This window comes from Octodon degus, unplaced genomic scaffold (assembly GCF_000260255.1).
Source record: "Octodon degus isolate 3935 unplaced genomic scaffold, OctDeg1.0 scaffold00236, whole genome shotgun sequence".
In the NCBI taxonomy this organism is placed as follows: domain Eukaryota; kingdom Metazoa; phylum Chordata; class Mammalia; order Rodentia; family Octodontidae; genus Octodon; species Octodon degus.
The window spans coordinates 1,858,689-1,878,999 of NW_004524812.1; the positions used below are offsets into that span (position 1 = coordinate 1,858,689).

Here is a 20,311-nt window from a genome sequence, read left to right on the forward strand (position 1 = left end):
CTGTAATCCCAGTACTCGAAAGACTGAAAATAGGAGAATCACTATGAGTCCCATCTGCATAGTGAGACCCTGTGCTAAATACATAAAAAGAGAGAGTGTCAAGGTGGTTTTATCAGACACTTCATGTATATGATGTTATAAGAATGCCCCATCAGTTTCTGTTGCCTTTTGCCTTGGATAAGTTCCTGCTTCTGTTATTAGCTAAGAGATCAAATTGGAAGAGAATTTCCTGTCTAAGGACTAGAACCTAAGATCCCTGGAGAAAATGGACAAAAGATGCAGAAGACAATTTGTAAGAGATAAAATGAAGATTCTAGGAAATATTTGAAAAACATTCAATCTCATTAATAATTCATTATGTAAATTAAAACAAGATGGCTTTGCTCATCAAATTTAGAAAAATGTTTAAAGTACTGGGCTGCACATGTACCTCAGTGGTAGTGCTTAGCATGCTTGAGGTCCTGGGTTCAATCCCAGCACAGTAAACTCAAACAATCAAATAATATATTTAGTAAAGTAGTCAAATCTGGCTAGGTTTTGGCTTCATTACCTATCATGAGTAGGCAAACAATTTGGCAATAGGTATCCTTAGGTGTTTGTAATTAGGGCATTTCTTTTTTTAACTTTTTAAAAAAATCTTTTATGTTTTTATTTATTTATTTATTTGGTACAGGGTCTCACTACACCGCTTGGACTCACAGTGATCCCCCTGTCTCAGCCTCCCCAGCACTGAGATTGTAGGTGTGTGTCACCACACCCCTTTTTGGTGGCTAGTTCAGTGTGTCCAGGGCAGGGGCAGCACGGCATGCAGTACTGGGGATTGATCCCAGGTCCTTGCACTTGCCAGGCAAATGCTTAGACCGAGTTAGGGCATTTCAGTGTTAAGATTCTATCTATCTATTCACTCCTTAAATCAGTATTTAGTGAGTAAAAATGTATTGAGTACCTATGAAATGCTGTAAACTTAATGGAGCTTAAAGTCTAGAAGGAACAACAAACATCAAACAAACAAATGAATGGGTAATTTCAAATTATGATAGGGGAAGACAGCTTTAAAAAGGTTGCCAGGGAAGGCCTCTCTTGAGCTTAGGACTGACGAGGGAGAAGCATCCATCGTATGGTCTGTGCATTCCAGACTGAGCACACCAAGTGTGGCTGAGCACATCAAGGTAGAAGCAAGCTTGGCTTCCATGAACAGAAAGAAAGCCACTGTGGCTCTAGCACAGAATGTGATGGGACTCTGAGGTACCAGGAGCAGTAGGAAGGATTGTGCCATGCAGTGAATTGTGTGGATCATGGCGAGTCCTTCAAGGCTTGCGGGTGATGGCAGAGCTTAGCGACAGAGCACTAGTGTAGTATGTGCTAAGGCGCTGGGCTCCATCCCCAGCACTGCCAAAAATAAAAGTGATTGTGTTTTATTCTATGTGCAATGAGACATCATTAAAGGATTGGGAGCACATGAGGGGCGTCTGATTTGCATTTTAAAACATTTAAGAGCACAATGGATTGTTTTCCCTAGATAAGTAATTTAAAGTACAGAAAGAAGTCTGTGCATGCAGGTGTTCTCTGCAGTGCCACTTATACTGGGGGGAATTGGGAATAAGCAGAGCACTGACTGCACTTAAGGCAGGTGCAAACCAGTACTATGAAACTTTATGCTGCTGTTAAAACTGATGCTCAGTTAGGGACCAGCACATCAGATTAAATGCCAAAAGTCAAGATTAAGTTTTATACAAATAGTTTTACTGTATACAACAGGCATTGAAAGAAAACCAGAAAAAATATACCAAAATGTTAATAGTCCTTATCTCTAGGTGATAGAATGACCAGCTATTACTGTGTAGCTTTACTCTATACCTCGCAATTTTCTATCATAAGTACACATATGTGAAGCAAGGTATAGTGGCACCACACCTGTAATACCAGCACTCTGGGAGGCTGAGGCAAGAAGATTGCAAGTTCAAGCCCAGCCTGGGTGAGATAAGGAGACCATGTCTCCATAAAAGTATGTAAAAAGAGCTGAGGATGTCACTCAGTGCAAAGGCCCTGGATTCACTCCTCAGTACTAGAACATAAGTAATCATTTTAATAATCACAGAACAGTAAACCCAACACAAAATCTTGTGTCCTCATGTGCAGCTCAGCCCGGGCCTCTTTTCTTACACCAGTCTGGCTCTTCAGTAAGGACCAGCAGTCTCACAGCCCCTTAAGGACATGAATAGCCTTTCCTACAGTGGCTGCTTCAATAACATGCTGCTAGACTTCTTGGAGGCTTTGTATTTCTCCCATTTGGGAGTATTGAATTTATTATTGGTAACACATCATAAGATCTGTAGTTTCAAAAGCTTCCATTATTTCTTCAGTGAAAATGTGCACCTGCACCAAGTTAACTTTTTAAACGTGACTTGCCCTGAGCTAATTGTAAGCATCAGTTCGCCCTTATTTTTTTCCCTGGTACCAATAAAAATTTGCAGTGTAAGCGAAATTGCAGCCACAGGAGGGAAAATGTAATGGATTTCTTTGCAGAGTTTAAATTTGTCAAAATTATGGTGTGTTAGATTTGGCAAATCACTTGGCATTGGGAATGAAATAGCAACCCACTCCTGGTGTGAAGATTTCCACAAAAATTGGTATCAGCCCACTCCCTCACATCCATTTGGGTTCTGAAAGTGGTTGTTTGACTTTTGGTCATGTTCTAAGAGTTTTGTTTTTAAGTCCCTCTTTGAGAACTCGATCCATGTATGTTTTCATAAATGTAAGAATGTGTTAAATTTTGTGATCTTCACCTATTTTTCCTACTATAGATTGTATTACTTCTTCATATGTTCCCCTGAAGCCCTTCGAAAAGAACTGTCAAAATATTACTGTAGAAGTTGAAGAGTTTGTTCCAGAAATGACAAAATATTGTTATCCATTTACTATTTACAAAAACCATTTGTATGTCTATCCCTTGCAATTAAAATATGACAGCCAGAAAACATTTGCCAAGGTAAGCAGTATATGCTATACATTTTTGCAGTATATAGTGTTACTAATAACATGTGGTTCACTTTGGATGTTTACCGTTTTAGGCGAGGAACATTGCAGTCTGTGTGGAATTCCGGGATTCAGATGAAAGTGATGCTTGTGCACTAAAGGTTTGTTTCTCTTAATAAGCATATAGTTTTGGTAGAGATAGTAAAGATGGAGATTTTTGTACCTAGTATTGTCATAGTTTGAGTTTGATTTGTTTAGACATCAAGAAGATAAATGTACTTAAGTGGCAAAGGTAATATTTTCTACTATATGCATGAACTTAAAAAGGTTAGCTTAAATGTGAATACATAACAAAATGACATGGGAGTGTATGTAGCAGTAACAGTGAGGGAAGTTTGGCCTAAAGGGATACCTCAGTGGTAGAGCGGTTTTGTACTATGTGCAAGGCCCTGAGTTTTATCACCAGGAGCAGAAAAAGAGAGAGAGAGAGAGAGAGAGAGAGAGAGAGAGAGAGAGAGAGAGAGAGAGAGAGAGCGCTTTACAAGGCTTTGGCATTTGTCCCATTTAGATTTTGCACTTCTCCCATGCCCAATTACAAGGTCATTTACTTATATGGCTTGAGAGTGTATACTAGTACCACCAGGGGGCCATAAACTCCTTGAAACCCAAACGATTCTCTTGAGCTGACAGAAGCACAGCACAACTCCTTTCATGTGAGATATGACTTGTGCTCCATGACTGGCCAAAAGATGCCTTCAGAGTTGCATTTATGATCTTGGCAAAGCAGAACATCAGTATTATCTGGTACAGCAATCCTTAAATATCTGTCACATAACAGTGGCTTTATGTTTTTACTCCTTGCAGCTAGTTTTGACTTTTTGCTCTTTAGCCCGTTAGTCAAAGACCTGAAAGAGAAGAAAGAGAATACGCAGCCATTAAGAAGTGCTTATCTAGCTCCCAACTTCTATAGCTTGAGCCTAAATTAGACAAATGTGTTGGTAATCTTGCATTCAAACCTCTATGGAAAGAGACTGGAATGTTCTTGACTCAATCATTGGATATTTCATAGCTCCTACATTTGAGCAAAGCTTTCTTTTCACAGAGAAACAGGTTAAATTAAGGATTACTGGGCTCGAATGTAATGTTTTCTCTGGTGCTCCCTCTAGTATGGATGAAAATAGCCATTCTTTTTTGTTTCACGCAATCTCCTTTTGCATACTTAAAGATTCTTAGGTTACCTCTCAGCAGTTCTTGAAAATTGCCTTCATAACCATATTTAAAAGGAGTTGGATGTGCACTCTTGTGGAGTGTCGATTTCATTTCCTAACTGGCCCTGAGGCTCATTCTGGAGTAACAGAGGCGATTAGTAACATGGCATGCTGACTTCGTGTGCATCCTTGAGCTTATTAGGCTGGTGGAAGTGAAAAACTCGCATTAGAAATGAAATTGGATCATTCCATGGCACCAGACAAAACCTTTCATTAATTTTATTGGTATAATGGAGAGCCAGTGATTTTTAAAATGCAGCTCATAAAGTACCACATATAAAAATGTAAGAGGCCGTAAGCTTGTCAGCAGCTTAAAAGACATTCAGTTTTTAATTCCTTTAGGCTATTAAGGCTCCTTCTGGCTGTTATGTTTTTTTAACTCTTCTGCTTGCCCACTGTACAAGGAGCATGTAAAAAGCATTGCTGACTGGCTGAGGGGATGTCTATCATATTAAGATACCAAGTAGCAGGGGAAAATAAGCTTTCCAGGCCTGGTCTGTGAGTGTTTCCCTTTCAGATGCTAAGTGTTCAGCTTCTTACTGTCAACTAGCTTGGAATCACGATTCTTTGATGGATGAAGTTCAAAAGCATCATGTAGCCAAGTTAGACACTGGCCAAGGAGGTGTCTGCAGTGACTGTGTAATGATTCGGAACTTCCAGGCCCATGATGAGGGCAACATGGGTTGGGCCTTAGCCCGGTGCTCACAGATGCCTGTAACTGTATATGGCTCCATAGAGTCACAAGACCTGCATTCAGAGCAGTGATGCTTATTTTATTTTTTTGCAGTGTATTTATGGGAAACCTGCAGGGTCTGTTTTTACTACAAATGCGTATGCTGTTGTCTCCCATCACAACCAAAATCCAGAGTTCTATGATGAGGTAAAAAACATATCATTCTGGTGTTTATAAAATGTTATATGTGCTATTCTTTTCCTCTTCAAATCATTCCCACCATTTCATATGCACTTGCGATCTTGAAATGTATTGTTCCATGAAAACAGAAAATGCCACATAAAGCAGAGGTCTCCTGACTGCTCAGGACCCTCTGATAACAGTGAGATATTTGCTTACAAATGGAAGGGGTTCTCTGATTTTAAATAACAGTGTAAGAAACAAACATCAGAGTGTAGCTAGGATTCCAGCCCTCCTAGCTTTGACAACACTGGCTCTGACACTGAGTAAGTCAACTTCTCCCTGATCTATTTCCTCTGCTTTAAAATGAAAAATTCAGGGCTGGGGAGATAGCTCAGTGATCTAAGCATCTGCCCACCAAAGACCTGGATTTGATTCCTGCTACTGCATGTCATGCAAGCCCAGCATCATGCTGGCCCCGAAACCAGATATGGTGGCACATACCTGTAATTCCAGTGCTGGTGAGGCTGACCCATGAGGATCACTATGAATTCAAGCTGTGTACTAAGACCCTGTACCAAATAAATAAGCAAACAAACATGAAAAATTCAGAAGAGATTTTTTGATGGCCCTTCTAGCTCTTTCCTTCTTATGGTTTTATATGTAGGGTGCACCCTGCTTGTAAGTGAAATAGTTTGAGACACAACAGCCACACAGCTGGGCCACTGGAATCACACTGACTGCCCTGCACACCTCAGTGGAAACCAGGCCACAAAGAGTGGGATCTGTCCCCCTCTCTGTTTCTGTGCTCCCTCCCGAGTCTGCCTTTCTCTCTCTCTCTCTGCTGTTTTTCTCCTCTTCTGCCTTCTCCATCTCTGTATCTCCATGCAGCTTCCAGCATGTCTCTGTCACAGTCCCTGCTGAATTGTTTGTATTTGCTTGTCCAAATCTAGACTGCTTTTGATTCCTCCGTGTTTCCATGGAACCTAAATGGGCATTGCAGGCCAGATGCTCTGCTTTCTGCTCTCAATCCTCCTGTCCCTGTTCTTGGCTTGGTCTGAAGCCATCCCCCCTGCTGCCATGATTTCCCCAGGTCCACCTGCTGTTGTATGAAGACTTTATACCCCAGCCTTGGGGCTGACTTGTTCCTTGCACTGTGCTTAGTTTCTCAGGGGGGCAGGGAAGGAAGTAGCAGTGCCCATATTTATGTGCAGCAGAGCATTAGATACCCAGATGGTATGATTGCTGTGAATAGGCATGTTCTGTAATGAAATATACCTACGACAGGCCTTAGTGATAACACCAAAAACCATGTCTTGTATGAATGATAATTGGACCAGATGTCCATCACCAAGCTGTTTAATATGTGCATATTACAACCAACACCATTCACTGCAGAAAGCTTAGTCGTATAGTAAGTAATCCACACTTTTCAGGATGCCTGAAATGACCAGGCTTTTGCATTGTTTACTATACCTTCACAAGTAGAGAGAGAAAAAGAGACACTGCATATATTTGGATGTGTGCCTACCTGGGTACCTTTAATCTGTAATTTGTCTCTTACATATCTGTAGGAGGCATTGTTAACATTCAGCTACTGTTTGATTAGAAGATTAGTTGAAATGATTTATTAAAAACATTAATCTGTAGTGACAAATTAGTCACTCTCCAATTTATGAGTCATAGTAATTTTTTCTCTTTATTTAAGGGTTAAATTGTGTTTTATTTCTAGAAGAATTTCGTATAAACTATGACCTGGATCCTGTACTATCAAAGCAAGTTTCTGCACGTTTATTTATAAAGACTTCACTAATTTCTTTCTTGCAAAAAATAACAACTTAAAGAAGAGTACTCTTTCCAATTCAGTGCCCATTCTCAATGGATTGCATTCACTGATTCTGACAGGGTTATACAGTATCAATAGGCTACAAAGGTGTGTTTTTGATATAGTGTTTTAGAAGACCCTGCTGCAAAGCTGAATCTAGGAGAATCCAGTGGACTCTCCAGCAGAAATTTTTTTATTAATTTTATTGAGAAACAAACAGCAATGAGACAGTTTCAAAACTGATTAGTAGGATAGTTTCAATCATTAATACATTGCATGTTGTCTTCGTAGTGGTTATTCATAGTATGAGATTCATACATGATGTCCTGTCCAAACACTATTAGTACAAATCTTTCTTCTCATTGAATTAAGAGAAAGTAGCTATATATCCTAATTATTTTGTATATACAGATACAAAATGGTCCTTTATTTATATCCCCCTTTTTTGTTTAGTTTTGTCAGAGACGGGTATTCCATTGCCATTTAAATATTGTAGGTGTGTGAATTCAGCAAAAATAATCCAATATAGTCTAGTAGACCATAATAGTAGTGGGTTATCCGTAGGACTGGCAATGTTAGAAGTTGTTGACTTGAGCCTTTTACAGCTCAGCATATTAATATGGCTTTACTTTTTATACCTCGTTTTTATACTTTTCCACTGGATGGTTAAGAACAAGATAAAGTAAGACCTATATAACAAGAGATGTAACTTTTGTATCTGACAAGGTCAGTCAAATCCCCTCAGGATTTACCCTGAAACCCTGTACTGCAGTTTGTAAGTCCTTTGTCAATGTCAGCCATGTGGATGAATCATGGCCATTGCTTGACAAATTTGCTCTCTGTGAAAGCCTAAGAGAATGTTTTCTCTCCATATAACTCTCCTTAGGCACACTCTATATCATCAATCACTTTCCTCTGTGGCCCCATAATCTCCGTGATCAGAAAATTTTGGATACCACTGGGTTGGAGGATGTTACAGTACAGGTTCTTTTATGTCCTGAGTCCTCACTGACCTTGAAAGGCTAGGGCCAAAATTTTGACTGTCCTTGCAGCCCTTCTTTTTCTCTAATTTTTGGTCTGCAAACTTAAGTTGTTAACCCTCCAGAAGAGAAGCTTAATGTTATTATTACCTTATAACCTAGGCAGTTGAGCTTAACCTCACTATTTGTCTGAATATCAAACATCTTAGACATAACATGGAACAGGTATTTTCCATCAAGTATTGATATGTTAAACTTTATTTTTTTTCCTCCTTAAGTTTATTTTTTTATGATATGTTAAACTTTAAATCCCTACACAATATGAAGAAAAAAAAGAAGAAAAAGAAAAAAGGAAAAAATATTTTTAAAAATAGGAATAAACAATTACGTATTTTTACACAGAAATTTCAAAATATGGGCCAGAGAGATGGCTCAGTAGAATAAGCACTTGCCTGGCAAGCGCAAGGGCCTGAGTTCAATCCCCGGTTCCACCAAAAAAAAAAAAAAGAAGAAGAAAGAAATTTAGAAATCTAACCATACACAGCGTTGTAGCAGGATAGTCCTATGACTTTTTTTTCTCGTCTCTTGTTTTCATTTATTACCCTTTTTTCTAAAGCAAACATTTACTTGAGAGACAGTGTGGCACTAATTGGTATGACATGATAAGCAGTATGTATTTACTTTTTTTTTTTTTTTTTGCGGAACCAGTGCTTGAACTCAGGCCCTTGTGCTTGGCAGGGAAGCGCTTATTCCACTGAGCCATCTCCCCAACCCCAGCAGTATGTATTTAGAAGATCAGAATGACAGGGATTCCAAGCATGGCCCTAGTATTACACATTGCTATCTTCAGTGCAGTTGCTTAGTTTACAGTTATCAGCATATATAGTTAGTCAGGGTGGGAATCCTACTAATTAACTGCTCGTTTCCAAAACCTCCAGCAGAAATATTTATCAGCCCTCACAACCCAGGAGAATTCTGTTGTCAACCTGAAACTGACTTTATATGCCAAAGCATTTGGCATATACTTAAATTGTATCTCCTCTTTGGCCAGTTGGCCTGTCATTTGGGAAGTAATTTGGAAGAGTGTGATGAAATTGAACTAAATGTCTGACAGTCCAGCTTGATAATTAAAATAGAACAACACAAAATGACATTTGTAACTTTGCTATCATTTCAGATTAAAATTGAGCTTCCCATTCACCTGCATCAAAAACATCATTTGCTTTTCACTTTTTATCATGTAAGCTGTGAAATTAACACCAAGGGAACCACCAAAAAGCAGGATACAGTTGAAATTCCAGGTATGTGTGGCTGCCCCTCTGTCGGTCTATCTGAGCAGTGTTGGGGATCATACTAGGGTCACATATTCTTTAGATGTTTTTCTCTACAACTTTTTGAAATGCAGTCGTTGAGGATATAGTCTTTTTTATCAAGCTGCAGATCATGTCTTTCCTTTACCAAAAAGTAAATTTCTGAGTTCCATTGAGAAGCTGAGCATGGTGCTGCATGGCCATGTCCACGCTACCTGGGAGGCTAAAGCAAGATAGCTTGAGCCCAGAAGTTAAAGGCCAGCCCGGGCAGCAAGGCAAGACTCAGTCTCAAAAGAAGTTCACGGGCATATATATTCATTTTATTATCATCTCTACCAAATAAACTTGCTGGTATGCTTAAACTATTATAAGCAACATAAAGTAATATTGCTATTCTCAGAAACACACTGTAATACAATATTGTTATTTCTCTCACGTAGAATTGCTCAGCAACTGGAATTTTCCAGTTCTGCTTACTGAGAAAGAGGGAAGTGAGCCCAGAGCCAGGGACATATGTGACCTGGATGGAGGTTGGGGGCTGCCTGTTTCTATGTGCAGAGAACAGATTTAATGAAGTTGAGTTGAGTAGGTTCTAGTAGCAAAGCTCCAGTCTTGTTTCCATTGCTGCAAAGCCTTGGCTACACCAGTGGGAAGCAGCCTTAGGGGAGCTTAGGGGTACTGTGAACATAGTCCATTGCACACCTCGCTCACAGATGTCAGCATGATGTTGGACGTAAGTCAGTCCAGCTTGGGTCATTTGTGCATTCCTTTAGCGAGCATCTCTCTATATCATGTGCAAGATACTGTAGTTGGTATTATGGAGAATGCAGTGAAAAATCCAATATAGATCTCATCTTCAATGAGTGTAAGACCTAGGAGAAATGAATTCTGTGTACACAATCATAATACAAGACAAACAGAGGTGATCATTAACAAGAAAGCAATGCTGTAAGAACTCAGAAAAGTGTAGCTATTGAGATGTTGGAGGGGACCAATGGCCGGGAGTCAGGAAAGGCTTCTGGAGGGAAAGGGTATTTGAGTGAGATCTGAAAGGCTGAGGTGAGCTTGACAGTGCAGTTAAGGCAGGGATGTAGGGATTCTGGGGTGAAGGAACAGCTTATAAGGTCAGAGTATTGAGGGGTATAGTTGGAGAACCCCAAGTAGCTCACTAAGACTACAGCACAAGATGCTGGAAGGGAAACTTAAAATGTCATACTGAAAAGGAAGCATTTGATTTTGGAAAGCCTTAAATGCCAAGCTTTGGATTTTACTTTATTCTGTCACCAATATGGACATTTTGAAGGATTACATGCTAGTAAGAGCTGTTTTGGAGAAAAAAATGAATCCGATAGCAACATAAAGGGCAAAGAAAATTGGAGCAAGAAGAAGAAAGGTCAGAAGGAACGCCAGTCAAGGAGTTCTTTCAAAGGTCCAGGAAATGAAGGAGGCCACACTGTGGTGAGGCAGGGGTGAGGATTACAAAAGAATAAATCTCAATATCTTGGGCTCCACACTCATGTATTTAACCAGCTGTGAATGAAACGTATTTTAATTGCATCTATACTGAATATGTATAGACTTCATCCTGTCATTATCTCCTAAACAATATAGTAAAACACGTATTTACATAATGCTTACATTATGTTAGGTATTCCAAATAAGCAGTAAATATTTGATATATGCAGAAGGATATGTGTTGACTCTATGTAGAATTTATGCCAGTCTATGTAAAGGACTTGAACACTGAAGGATTTTTATTTCTGTGTGGGACCTAGAAGTCATGATCTATCAGTTCCAAGGGATGACTGCTCATTAGAGTTGGCAGTCACTGACTGCTAGATAGATGATGCATAGTAAACATTGACACTTCAAAACTGAGTGATTGGAAAGAAAGTATTGCCAGCAATAGAACTGTGGATGGGCATGGTAGACATGTTACTAGTCTGGAGTTGAAGGTGCCAGTGAGGCATCTGAGTGATTCCCAACAGGAAGCAGGACTGACTATGAGGGAGTCCCCTTTATTTTTGGTACTAAATTTAACTTGTGGGTGTTGAGCAGTTGGTCTCAGCAATGGGAAAGCCAAATACATCATTATTAAGACCTTCCATCCAAGACAGTGGAATATCCTACCTTATTTGAATCATTTATGTTTACTTTTTGACTATTTTCTTCATAAACCATATTGTATATAGTCAAGTAAATTTTCTAATGCTAAGCCAGGTATGGTGACACACATCTATAATGCCACATACTCATGAGGTAGAGACAGGAGGATGGAAAATTCCAGGCCAGCCCAAGCAACTTGATGAGACTGTCTCAAAATTTACAAAAATAAAATAAAATGGGTTGGGATGTAGTCCAGTGGTAAAGCACTTGCCTAGCATGAGCATGGCCCTAGGTTCCATTTCCAGTGCTGGGGAAGAATCTCTGGTACTTCATAGTGTTTGTAATTATTGTGAATAGCATCTTTTTGTTGAGTTTTTAATTGGCTCCAATTGATATATAGAGTTATGCTACTGATTTTTTGTAGATTGATCTTGTATCTGGTTACTTTGTTAGATTCTCCTATAGGGCATATATAATAGCTTCTTGATTATGTTGGTATTTTTAGGTAGGTCATTTTATCACTGACAATTATGGTTTTATGTTTATAAGCATATCACTCTCAATATTTCTACTCGTAACCATCTGTATTTGTAGTAAGCTATACATTCTACATGAGTTCATACTGATGGCTCCCAACTCCAGTCGCTGATCACATGAATCATTCTAGTGTTGTCTTGCTTGTATATAGCCTCCCATTCTAACATTGAAACTTGGCTCCCACAATGCACCATTCATTTACTTAATTGTTCAAACTCAAGTAATTGAAAAGTATGGTGAATATTAACTATTTTTCTAAAATAGACTTGGTACAAGGGCCAGCCAAATAGCCCAGCAAATTAAAGTGCCTGCTTAGGCAGATGCAGGGGCTAGGAGTTTCATCCCTGGCTTGCCATGCTGGCCCCGCCACTGGGGGGCACTGAAACAGCAATTGAGACTGGGCATGGTGGGCAACCCTGTAATCCCAGCAATTGGGAGGCTGTAAACAGGAGAATCACTATGAGTCCAATCTACTCAGTGAGACCCAGTAGACCCTGTCGAAAAAAAAAAAAAAAGACTTGGTACAGTAAGGATGTGTTGCCAAAAATAATGGAAAAAATCTGTTTGGATTGAAGGGGATATTTTGAGGGGTATTAATGACCATGTGTCTTCTACTGTGATGTTTTAATTTCAATGTCCACCATAGTTTATCAGACCTTGTGTAGTCCTTTCTGTATCCCTGTAGAAACTGCAGTGATATTAGAGGAGTGACCTTGAGAATTGAGAAGAAAATTAATGGAACACTGAGATCCAAGGAGAGTATGTACCTCCTGAATGATAAATTACTGTTTCCCTATCCAAATGTTAAGAGGCAGGCAAGATGTTCAGTGAAGCATGAGGTGGTTATTCTGCGGGCCATACATCAATTTTAATTGTCCCTTTTTGAAGTGGCTTCCTCCTACCTTTGATCCAATGACATGCTTGATATTGTACCTCACAGCTCTATATGAGTTTTGAGTAAAGGACACATTTGGCCATGATCTGATTATTCTACAGTGCCAAAAGGTTGCCTAAGAAATCTCTTGTATACAGAAAGTGGATTAGTGGTTGTTGAGAGGAAAGGGAAAGGCAATGGGCAGTGATTGCTGAGGACTATGGAGTTTCTTTTCAGAATGATTGAAATGCTCTGGGATTAATATCAACAGATGCCCTATTGCAGATAGACTAAAGGCCATTGAATGTATACCTTACATGGATAAATTGTATGTGAACTATATCTCCAAAGTTTCCATGCAGAAAAAGATGCTGCCTAAAAAGTGAAATTTATTTTTCTATTTTCTGTGTTGGAAAACTTTTCTTTTTTTTTTTCTTTTTTTTTTTTTTTGCAGAACTGGGGATTGAACTCAGGCCCTTGCACTTGCCAGGCAAGCGCTTATTCCACTGAGCCATCTCCCTGGCCCCTGGAAAACTTTTCTAACTTGTCACATTTTCAGTTTAACTACATTGACAGAGTCATTTCTAATGGTTCCTCTGCTTTTTATAAAAGGAAAGGTCTGGGTAGGCAAATTCTTTTTTCTTTTATTTTTTTGAATTTTAGTACAAGATCTACAGGATCTCACTATGTAGATCAGACTCGTAGTGATCCTCCTGTTTTCAGCCTCCCAAGTGCTGGGATTACAGGCGCATGCCACCAAGCCCAGTCTCAATCACCATCTTAAGGGTTGGCCAAATAGCTCAGTGGATTAAAGCGCCTGCCTAGGCATAGTCAGGGGTCGGAGGTTCAATCCCCATCCTGCTGTGTCAGCCCTGCCCCTGGGGCATGCTGAGGTGATTGAGATTAGGCGTGGTGGCGCGCACCTGTAATCCTAGCTCTTGGGAGGCTGAACACAGGCGCATCACTCCGAGTCCGATCTAGTAATGAGACCCTGAACACCTTACTAAAATATAAAAGAAAAAAATATCCTTCTCAGTGCTCCCTGGGGGTGGGGTTGGCACGGCAGGCTGGGGTATTGAACCCCTGCTGCTGAGCTCTGCCTAAGCACTTTAGTCTGCTGAGCTATCAGGCTGGTCCTTGGGTAGGCCATTTCTGAGGTTGTACTGGTAAAAATGCCTTTCAGGCATGTTTTGGAGTCTGAGAAAGTCATGTATTCTACTGAAGAAAATCAGTGTTTTGATTGTCTTTTAAGAATTAAAGCATTTGGAAAAAGAAGAATTAAAGCATTTGCCAAATAAACATATAAATAAGAACATTCTAACCAGATTTTTATTGATATCTGTGTTCATAGTATAAACATACACATGTATGCATGCATATGCACATGCACTGATGCAAAGAGTTCTGTAGAATCAGAAAGCAATTGCTTTATCGAGGGCTGTCCAGCCAACACCCCATCTTATTTGCAAAAACTGCATCCAGAGCAAGTTTTTTTTTCTACACAGCTGAGTTATAAACACTTGAAACCCAGAGTGATCTCTATAATGGAAACACTGACACTGCTCAACTTGAGCAACACAGATGGCTCTGGCATTTTTAGCTAGAACACGATGAATTTTCTAATAGAAAGCCAAGACACTCTTTTGGGGGTAGGGGCTGTTAAATGTAGAGACTGGAAAAAAATCTCTCAGTGGAATCAAGTCTTAAACACTACAGCCTGGCTGCATTCTCCTTCTGCACCTCTTCCTATAATTAGGAAAATTGCCCAGATAGCCGATTTATGTTTATTGCCTTGTATGAAGAGTGAATGTGACCTTAACCTATGACCTTGGTTTTCCATACACCAGAACCCTAAGGTTGCCACAAGGAATTTTGGAACATGTGATCGCTCTCTGAGATAGTCTTAGCTGTAACAGTCTTTAAGTGAAAAAACAGTGGGTTAAAGAGCCTTGAATCTATTAAAAAATAAATCTTCGAAAGCACCCCAATGTGTAAAGAAGATGATATTGATGAATGTTTTAAGTTTTCAAATGTTTTCATATATGATCTTGCCCTGGCTTCTCAACTCTTTCAGATGGAGAGATAATGGGTTGTTTTTCCCATTTTCATTAACCGGGAGATAGAGCAAATAAGTTGAGAGTGGCTAGCCTGGGATTAGGAAGCTATCCCAAGTTGATGTTCCTTCCCCAGCATGCAGTTCCCCGTCAGCTGGGCTTCCGTGCACAGATGCCTAGACATATCACCACCCTGCCCTGCTCCCAGCACCCAGATACTTGTGTAGCTAATTGCATTTGCTGTTTCATTTCTTACGGTCCATTATTGTCTTGGCAGTCGGGTTTGCCTGGATACCTTTGCTAAAGGATGGTAGAATCATCACTTTTGAGCAGCAGCTGCCTGTTTCAGCCAATCTTCCTCCAGGCTACTTGAACCTGAATGATGCAGAATCGAGAAGGGTAAGACAAATGCTACATTTGTTGAGTCATGATGGTTAACTGTTCTAAAATTAGAATTCTTTGGATCTAGCTGATCATTTAGGACATGCTACTCAACATTTTGTCTAAGGGCTGTTCTGGTCTATAAGCATGGAAATATGTTTGAAGTTTCCAGCAGTTTGATAGAGCACTATGCTCTCTGTTGATTCTGATCATAACATCTAAAACTGTTGCTTGTATTTTGTGCATCCTTTTAAGAAATTCTATTTATTTAAGTAACTCATAAATGTCTCAATTTGCGAAGGATTGTATATTTAAAATGATTTGGGTATGCTTATTTTAATAGCAGATTATTTTCTCCATTAATCTCTTTCTGTATGACTCAATTACACTCATTTCTGGAAAATGTTGAAATGTATGAAGATGTTGTATGTTATCCACTACTATGATACAGAAATTCATGTCTATATTTTCTGTTTGTAGCAACTGAGTGTGGATATTAAGTGGGTAGATGGTGCAAAGCCTTTGTTGAAGATTAAAAGCCACTTAGAGTCAACCATTTACACTCAAGTAAGTTGTGTAGTTTGAATTTGTCAATTTGAACACTCAAATATATTTCTTCATTTTAAAAACTGTATTTTATTTGTACAACCTCAAAGAAGTGGTGGCCTGCAAGATTTCCTCATTGCAACACCATTCTAGCTTATGTTTTATAATTATCCTCCAACTACAAAATCCTCTTGCTCCTATGAACTGATTTGAGCCTCACCAAACCCCAAAAGGCATATGGAAGCTACTACGGTCTTAGAGGTGAAGAAACTAAAGCTAGGGCATGTCAAGCCACACCTTAATGAGAGGAAGCAGGTCAAAATGCATACTATTCCCCTCTCTGGTATAGTTCACATTGTCCAGAAAGTCAGTGTGTGTGGATTCCATACAGAACATCTGGACTTCCTGCCTAGCGGACTGTCCTAGTAAAGTTGACTATTGAATGTCTGAGACTTATTCTGCTAACTTGCTGCTGCTGCTACGTTTTCTTCACCTGTTAGTTCAGACCTTTGTTTCTGCTTATTTCATTAAAATGGACATGCAGCCTAACCTTCATAGAAGGCACTAGACAAATGCAGAATAAATGAGTGCTTAACAAGTTGGGTATACATTGTGTCCCACCTGTATGCTTAGGTACACACCAAGTTGACCTAGTTTTGATGCTTTGCATGGTGGTCAAGGGGACTTCAGGGCATGGACATATAGGATGGCAGCTGCAGAAACTGTGACTGGGTGCTAGAATCCCCGGCTACCTGGGTTTGCAAGATTCAGGAAGACGGAGAGATAGGGAGTCTGCATTTAAGGATGACGCATCAGGTTTCATATGGCTGTTCCCATCTGTGTTCCAGGATCTACATGTGCACAAATTCTTCCATCATTGCCAGCTGATTCAGTCAGGCTCAAAAGAAGTTCCAGGAGAGCTCATTAAATATTTAAAGGTAAGTGAGCAGCAGCTTTTGGCAGAAAGGTTTGTTTTTCGTGTCTTTCTGTTGCCACATCTGGATGTGGAAAAAAGAAACAGACCAACACCTGAAAATACTTTGGGCTGGCTATCCTCAGGAGAACACTTTCTATTACGTACTTGTCCATCAAGTGACTGTTTAGAAGCAGACAACAGAGTTGCTACTAGGAAGAAAATGTTGTAGCCAGAATTCCACATCACAGTTTTGAAAGCCTCATGAAGATGCTAGTTTCAGTTGCATAAATTGATTTGTCAGGTCCTTTGCCTCCTGACTGCTTGGTAAAGGTGCAAAATGCTGTGGGGCCAAGAGAAACACAAGTGCTTTGGCTTGGAATAAAAGATGAAATGGCCCCTGTGGCCATGAGTGAAAGACCATCAGAGGGCTTACTAAAGAGCCCGAGAAACGGTCGCATAGCAAAATCTTTTGGAATACCAGAATTTGTCAGAACCTAAGACTGTCACTTCCCTACATTCTAGGACTGGCACTTAGCCTAAAACCTGACTGGAAGTGGTTCTTTTTTATGATTGTTCCTTTAGTAAGTCAGCTATATAAATTCTGAGGAGTTTTGATTTTCAACAAAAGCTCTATAGGATTCCATTTGGGACATGTGCTACTACATAATGATCGTCTCAGGAAGCAAGTATGTATGCTATTTGTTTCAGAGAGGTGATCCAATATGAAATAAATTGGGCTCTGGAATAATAAACTGACTCTGTACCCCAAATCTGGAACTGGCTGGCTTTGTGATTGTGCTTGGCCGAGTTATTTAACTTCTCTGAACCATTGTTTCCTCGTCTGTCATGTTGGGTTAACAGCAGTGCCCACCCATAGGGTGCTCGTGAGGTTTACACAAGATGGAGCGTCTGCTCTGTAATAATCATTCGTGCCTCATTTGTATCTTGAGTGCTTCCGATGAGCCAGGCATTGTTCCAGGCTTTTGAGGAGAATGTAAGTCAAGAAAACAAAGAAGGCCCCTATCATCAGGGAGCTTAACTTCTTGTGGAGATAGACAATAAGCATAGAAATGAATATGTATGTTGTCAAATCAGATAGTGATAATTGCAAGAAAAAAAACCAGTGAAAAAGAAAAATAAGAAGGATTCTTGTTTTAAAGAGGTCACAGAAAATGTCTTTGGTGGGGTAACATTTGAGCGCTGACCTAAAGAAGGGGAGACTATCAGCCGTGTTGATTACAGGGGGGAGCTGGGAACAGTGACTGCAGAGGCACTGAGGAGCTCTGGTGGTGCATTAAAGAAGCAGCCAGAATTGCAGGATGGCCAACACACAGGGTGATGAGGCAGTCACCTGGCGAGGTAGCTCTGAGCTACCTTGAGGGCTCACAGGGTCATGGTAGAGTTGGACGTACTCCAAAAGAGATGGGGAGCCTTACAGGGTTTTAAACAGTGGAATGACATGCTTGGACTTTGTTTTTTGAAGTAACATTCTGCCAGATAAAAACACATTGTTGGAAAGGACAAGGGGGAGCATTCCTCAGTGGTTGTTACTGGTTTTAGTTATTACAACGTGTAATAGTATAAGAGATAACACCAAATGTTACCTCTTAACTTTCCAATCCTGTCCTCTGGTGATGTCTGGGAGGACTCCCACCTGTATGTATGAATGCTTTGTTTAGTAAGGTAATTGGTTTCTCTTTAGCAGAGAAGTTTTGTAAAAGTTTTAACAGCGTCATTTTCAAATACTGCTATTCTTTAATGGAAGAAGAAAGCATTCATATTTGTGTTTTTAAGGGTGTGGAATTTTTGGTATTTATGTGACCCACGCTTGCCCTCTAGTGGCAGTGAGTGAAATACCATGTAATTTGAAGGCAAGGTTCTTAATGAATGCTGCCACTGTAAAGGATTCTAGAAATTCTTTCTGCAGATAAGGAAACTGGAGCCCGAGTAGAGGTGACTTGCCTGTAGTGCTTCAGCTAATTGGCAGCAGAGCAGAGCAGAGCTGAGCTTGTGACATGTGTCTCTTCACTTCCAGTCCTATGATCTTCTGGCAAATCCTGCTATCTATTATCCCTATAAATGACATCATTTCATCAATTCATTTAACATCTACTTGTTGAGCTCTTTTTATGTTCTTAATATTTTTTAAATGGATCTCATTGTCCACAGAATCATTGTTACTGAACAGACAGGACACACATTAAGTGACAATATATCAGCAAAACAAAGTCCAAAGCCATGTGTAATTCAATATCAAATGTGTGATCCAGAGCACAAGTGTTAAGGATTCGGTGAACTAAGAAGCCAGCTTTATTTCACCCTGGCATCCTTATTTTATTAATTTAGTCTGTCCTTCACCAAATACTTATTAAACATCCACTATGGGCCCAGACATTGTTCTGGATGTTGGGTGCTTGTTGGGGAAAAGAGATTATAAACAAATTAATAAATTTATGCAGGGATGAATTCTGTGAAGAAAGCACAACAAGTTAATGGGATCTAAGGTGAATTGTTGGGGAGGCCTATCAGAGGAAGTAACACTCCCACTTGAAAAGAAACCAGTGCAAGGACAGCAACCACAGGTGATAAACCTGTACCAAAAAACCAAAAAAAAAAAACAAAAACAAAAAAAAACATAAGATTGCAGCAGCTGTAACAGCTTATGCTGACGTATTTGAAGGACAGAAAAAAAAAAGACCAGACAGCATGCTGCAAGAAGGGAAATTGCTGTGGGATGAATTTGGAGAGAGTGGCAGGGTGCAGGCAGGTATGGCAGGCCGAGGACAGCCATTTTTTTTTTTGCAGTGACTTGTTTTATTTTGTTTTGTTTCTAACAAAAGAAGGATAGCATTGACTAATTTGCATTTCAAAATGAACACACTGGCTTCTGTGTTGTGAATCAATTCTAGATGAGCAATATGGGTACAGGGCGACCCGCCCTGCATGGAATACACATCTCTTTCTTACCTGGCGTGATTACCCTCCTTATCTTTCAGCCCTCCTGTTCTTGGAAGCTCCATGCCCACCCACATGCAGGCCAGGTGTGCCTTGCTTTGTGCACTTCATATATGCCACTATCAGGCTGGGCACAGTTTGGATTGCAATGATTTAGTTCCATGTGTTCGCCCTTGTCAGACTGTGAACTATGTAATGCTAGGAACCAGGGTATGTGCGTATGCGCGCACACATGCCTGTGTGCTTTTCTATTGGAAATACGTTCCGTCTGCCTTTGTTGAGGAAAAAAAATGAATGCTTTCACTGAAGTGGAGATTTAAACTTGCCTTGAAAGGACACCTACAGATTTGGCTAAAAACTATGAATAAAGAGACAAAAGGAGGAAACCATGTGATACATTTAAGGAATAGTGAAGATGTTAATTCAACCTTACAGAGAACAATGATGAGAACTAAGGCTGAAAATGTAGGCTGGGTCTCTAGTAACTTGAACTTAATTCCCTAGGTCAGTGTTTCTCAGCCTTGGCTCTATTAACATTTGGGTAAGATAATCCTTTGTTGTGAGGGGCTGCTAGGCTGTTGAGCAGAACCTCAGGCCTTCACTCAGCAGAGGTCAGTAGAGTGCCCTCTTGTGGTAATCCCGTGTCTCCAGGCACTGCCCCAGCTCCTATGGGAAGCGACATTGCACAGTGGTCAAGAACCACTCTGTAGCCCAGTCCTAGCCCAGGTCC

At 40.1% G+C, this 20,311-nt stretch overlaps 1 protein-coding gene across 4 annotated transcripts in view; it reads left to right on the forward strand.

Moving 5' to 3' along the window:
- The window catches only part of Dock11 (dedicator of cytokinesis 11), a 224,183-nt gene that overhangs the window by 92,947 nt on the left and 110,925 nt on the right, over positions 1-20,311 (forward strand). For all 4 annotated transcript variants that reach the window (XM_004645686.3, XM_023706010.1, XM_023706012.1 and 1 more), the window contains exons 17-23: positions 2,805-2,989; positions 3,072-3,137; positions 5,032-5,124; positions 9,080-9,203; positions 15,061-15,182; positions 15,645-15,731; positions 16,559-16,648. In XM_004645686.3, coding sequence (XP_004645743.1) covers positions 2,805-2,989; positions 3,072-3,137; positions 5,032-5,124; positions 9,080-9,203; positions 15,061-15,182; positions 15,645-15,731; positions 16,559-16,648 — 767 coding nt within the window. The remainder of the gene's footprint in view (positions 1-2,804; positions 2,990-3,071; positions 3,138-5,031; positions 5,125-9,079; positions 9,204-15,060; positions 15,183-15,644; positions 15,732-16,558; positions 16,649-20,311) is intronic.